This window comes from Orycteropus afer, unplaced genomic scaffold (genome assembly GCF_000298275.1).
Source record: "Orycteropus afer afer isolate SDZICR_OR568_19922 unplaced genomic scaffold, OryAfe1.0 scaffold00405, whole genome shotgun sequence".
Taxonomy (NCBI): Eukaryota; Metazoa; Chordata; class Mammalia; order Tubulidentata; family Orycteropodidae; genus Orycteropus; species Orycteropus afer.
In genome coordinates this window covers 1,272,391-1,276,824 of record NW_006921992.1, presented here as the reverse complement: position 1 = coordinate 1,276,824, position 4,434 = coordinate 1,272,391, and the positions used below count along the sequence as shown (strand labels likewise).

At 59.2% G+C, this 4,434-nt stretch overlaps 1 protein-coding gene across 1 annotated transcript in view; it reads left to right on the top strand.

Moving 5' to 3' along the window:
* Positions 1–1,850: 1,850 nt before the first annotated feature.
* Positions 1,851–4,434, top strand: part of FBN3 (fibrillin 3) — a 123,632-nt gene continuing 121,048 nt past the window's right edge. Inside the window, exons 1-5 of the mRNA XM_007953714.1 lie at positions 1,851–1,996; positions 2,115–2,197; positions 3,166–3,264; positions 3,377–3,472; positions 3,676–3,771. Of these exons, the coding sequence (XP_007951905.1) occupies positions 1,851–1,996; positions 2,115–2,197; positions 3,166–3,264; positions 3,377–3,472; positions 3,676–3,771 (520 nt within the window). The remainder of the gene's footprint in view (positions 1,997–2,114; positions 2,198–3,165; positions 3,265–3,376; positions 3,473–3,675; positions 3,772–4,434) is intronic.

Here is a 4,434-nt window from a genome sequence, read left to right as displayed (position 1 = left end):
CCTTTGTTTGCAGCCGCAGTCCCCCGCCCAGCCCCCTCCCCTTTCCGCGCCTGAGTGGGGTGCGGTGTCCCAGCGTCCGGCGCCGGGCTCGGCCAGGGCGCGGGACGGTGGGGCGCACACCGGTCCCGGACCCGCAGGTGAGGGCGGAGCCGAGTACAGTCGGGCCCCCGGGGCCTGCGCCCTCGTTCTGCCTCTCAGAAAGCGCGGCCCGCGGGCCCTGGGCCGCCCCTCCCCGTCGGCCGAGCCCCGAAGCTCGTTCCCCGCCCGCACTGCGCGCTCCACCCGCTTTCATTCATTCGACGCATTCCGGGGCGCAGCTGGCGGAGGCAGGGAGGGGAGCCAGGAGGGCTGACCGGGGACCCCCAAGGCGGGAATGGGAAAGGAGGTTCAGCGGGCCCAGAGGCTGCCTGGGGGAGGCGCCCTCGGAGAGGGGACCTGCTTAGACATCTCTCAGGCAAGAATGGGACGCACCTTCCCAGCCGGTCCCAACCTCTTCCCACTCGCCGGCAGGGTCTCCCCCTTCTCCCGGTCAGTCCCTCTTGCTCTCGCAAGTTTCCCATCAAAGCCCAACTTTGCAGGCCACTTGGTGTGGCTTCTCTGCCCCCCAAGTGTTCTGCTTCCCCCAGCAAGCCTTTGCCTGGGTCATGGCCTCCACCTGGGGTGGCCCTGCCCCAACTCCTCCCTCCCACCCTTGTTGGCCCAGGAGAAACGCCATCTACCCCCTGAGAGAAGGAGGAGCTACCGGGATCCTCATCCCTCCCTCCTTGCTGCCTGGGCTTCAAAAAAAATTTGTCATCTAGCCCTAGTCCTTGTGATGTGTGGGGACCCTGTGTGTTACAGACCTGACCTGAGCACCAGAGGGTCATTGTGGCTATAACCTTAAGCAGACTGCCAGGCCCTTCTTCCACAGCACTACTGGCTGGATTCCAAACTCCAACCTTCAGGTTGGTAGTGGGGTGCAAACTTTGTTCCACTCAAGGACCTCAGCTTCTACTCAGCGCCTGATTCTTGATTTGCTTATCTGTGAAGTGGGTGGATAGATGCCCTCTGGGTTGGGAAGCTCCCACTCCTCCCTGGTGATGCTGCCCCTGCCCAGCATGTCCTCAGTGTCCCATAGACTCGCCACCAACCCCCAATCCTTCCCTCCTCTCATATCAGAGAAATAACCCCCTTCCCCAGATGGAATTCTGGGAGCCTCCTCTCCACCTCCCTCCCACTTCCTGTCCAATCAGCCTCCACTGCCTGCTGACTCCAAGCTCCTCATTATCCCTAGAATCCCTCCCTTGCTCTCCCCTCCCTCTCTCTTCTGGATGCCTGCCTTAGCCACCTCACCTGCTTGCCTCCCATTGGGCCCCTAGAGCCCTTCTCTACTCCACCTAACACCTGTTTCTGACCTTGTTCCTCTCACTTAAAGCCCCTCAGGGGCTCTCCATCCTCTTGAGATAAGCTCCGTTACACAGTTGGTCACAAACTCCTACAACCTGGCCCCACCTCACCCTCTCAACCCTCCACTCAATCCTGCTTGGTTCTGCTTTTTCTCTCCCCGCTCTGTCCCAGCATCTTGTCCTGGCTAACTCCATCTTTGAGACATCACACCTCCACCAGGAAGCCTTCTTGGATTGTTCAGCTCTCCCAGGTCCGGGTCGATGCTTCCCTAGGCTGCCCCAGACCCTGCACTTCCCCGCCCCCAGCAATCATCCTCCTGCTTCTGGTTCTGCCCTGTGGCCAGGGGTTTTCTGAGAGCTGGGTTTGCCTGGGGCTGACTTCCACGTCCTCTCTGCAGTCTCCAAGGACACATCATGGCTCCGGAGAGGCTGTGCTTGGCAAGAAGAGAGACAAGCACCCTCACCATGGCTTGGGGTTCCCTGGCTCAGTTCCTGTTGGCCTGGATGGCACTGTCATGTGTGGCGGGTGGCCAGGGCCGCTGGGACGGGGCTGCGGGGCCTCTAAATCCAGGACGGGTGCGAAGGCGAGGTGGCCCAGGTGTCTTGCAGGGGTGCGTGGTTCCCTGGGAGAATCCCCCGGGAGGTGGACTGGGCTGGGCTGTGCTGGGGGAGGGACACCCACTGGACACGCACCGGTCAGGTCTCACCAGCCCACGTGCTCTCCCGAAGGCCAAATGTGTGTGGCTCTCGCTTCCACTCCTACTGCTGTCCTGGCTGGAGGACGCTACCTGCTGGGAACCAGTGTGTCGTCCGTGAGTGCCCTGGAGGTGGGGATGTGGGGAGGGGGTGCTGGGTGCTCTCTTACCTGCTGGCAAATCCAGCTCTTTTTCTTTTTTTAAATAGACTTTTTATTGTTTTTTTCTTTTGGATAGAGCAGTTTTGGATTAATTGAAAAATTGTGCAGAAATTCTAGAACATTCCCATGCACCCCTTCCCCCCGCACATCGCTCCTCCTGTTGTTGGCTGCCATCGAGTTGGCCCTGCCCCTGTGCACAACAGAAGGAAATGCTGCCTGGTTCTGTGCCATCCCCATGACTAGTGAACCATAGAGATTTCATTGGCTGATTTTTGGAAGCCAATCACCAGGCCTTTCTTCCTGGTCTGTCTGAGTCTGGATGCTCTGCTCAGCAGCCAGAAGCACAAAAGCCTCCAGTGATGGGTGAGTGGTGGCTATGTATGAAATACACTGGCTAGGAATCAAACTTGGATCTCCCACCCACATGGAAGGCGAGAATTCCACCACTGAACTTCTTGCTTCTCCTACCAGTCCAGTTGTGGAGTGGACGTAGTTGGGGGCAAGGGGTTGCTGAACTGCAGGAATGGCCCCTGCCTGTGCCCTAGGCTCCCATGCCACCATGCCACGTTTGTTTCCTTTGCCTGACAATGTTCCCATCTCTCTCAAATCTGACTCCGCTCCCCGGAGGCCACTGTTCCCTGCCAGTGAGCCAGCATCTCTAGCTCCTGTCCCTGGGCCTCTCCTGTGCTGGTCCCAGGATGCTCTCTCCCAATGACTCTAACAGAAACCCAGAGCCACAGCCTGGGTCAGACCATCTGCCCAGCCCAGAGCAAGAGTTAGGGGACAGCCCACATGAAATGGTGCTGTGTGCAGAGCAGGGGATGGCCCTGGAGCTGCAGGCCGGTCAGCTGGGCACCAGTGGGGCTGGGGTGGTGCAGGATCCAGGGGCCTGGCCCTGACCATTGCCCGTCCTGCCCATTCCAGCTGTCTGCCGCCACCCCTGTGGTGAGGGCTTCTGTTCCCGGCCCAACCTGTGCACCTGTTTGGATGGAACGCTGGCCCCTAGCTGCGGGGTGAGCCCAAGTGAGTGGGCTGTGGCTACCCCCAGGGTGGGGAAGAGAAGGTTCCAGGCTTCCACATGCCACTAACCAGGCTGGTTCCCGGTTGCCACCTGACCCTATGTCCTTGTCCCCAGGGACAGGGTGCGGCGTGAGCTGCCTGAATGGGGGCAGCTGCAGAGGGGAGACCTGCCTGTGCCAGAGGGGCTATATGGGCACCGTGTGTGGGCAGCGTGAGTACCCCAGGAGGTCCCCACCCCATCCACGCATGCACCTTCCCACTGCCCATGGGGGCTCTTCCAGGACTGAGGGTCAAGGGGGCACCCTCCTCGCCTCAGTATTGTTGGGACTGGGCCAGGTCACAGAAATGCCTGCTCCTGCCTCATTTCCCTATGCTGCTTGGGGACCTCATGCCCACTCCCTACTTCCTCCACAGCCATCTGTGATCGCGGCTGTCACAACGGGGGCCGATGTGTGGGGCCCAACCTCTGCGCCTGTGTGTATGGCTTCATGGGGCCGCAGTGTGAGAGAGGTACTAAGTAGGGGAAGGGAGGGTGGGAAGGTGTAAAGAGGACGGGGAGGAGCCAAGACAGAGCCAGGCCCTGAAGGGTCTAGCTGGCCTCCTTCCTGCCCCCCCACATGTCTCCTTCTTTTGCTCACCCTGTCTCAGTGTGTCCCCCGGAAATATGTGCTGGAACCCTCACCCCTATACCTGAAGGAAAGAGCCCTGGCAGCACAATGTTAAGCCCTCAGCTACCAGCCAAAAGGTTGGCAGTTCAAACCTACCAGCTGCTCCTCGGGAGACAGGCTCGGCCATCTGCTCCTGTAAAGATTGTTAGGTGCTATCGCGTCGGCTCTGACTCATAGTGACCCTGTGTTCAACAGAACAAAACAGCACCTGGTCCTTCGCCAGCCTCACAATCCTTGCTATGCTTGAGCCCATCATTTAGTCACTGTGTCAATCATCTCCTTGAGGGCCTTCCCCATTTTCGTTGACCCTCCACTTTACCAAGCATGATAACTTTCTCCAGAGAATGGTCCTTTCTGACAGCAGGACCAATGTAGGTGAGATGAAGTCTGGCCTTCTCACTTCCAGGGAGCATTCCGGCTGCACTTCCTCCAGGACAGATTTGTTAGTTCTTCTGGCAGTCCATGGTACTTTCAGCATTCTTTGCCAGCACCATGATTCAAAGCC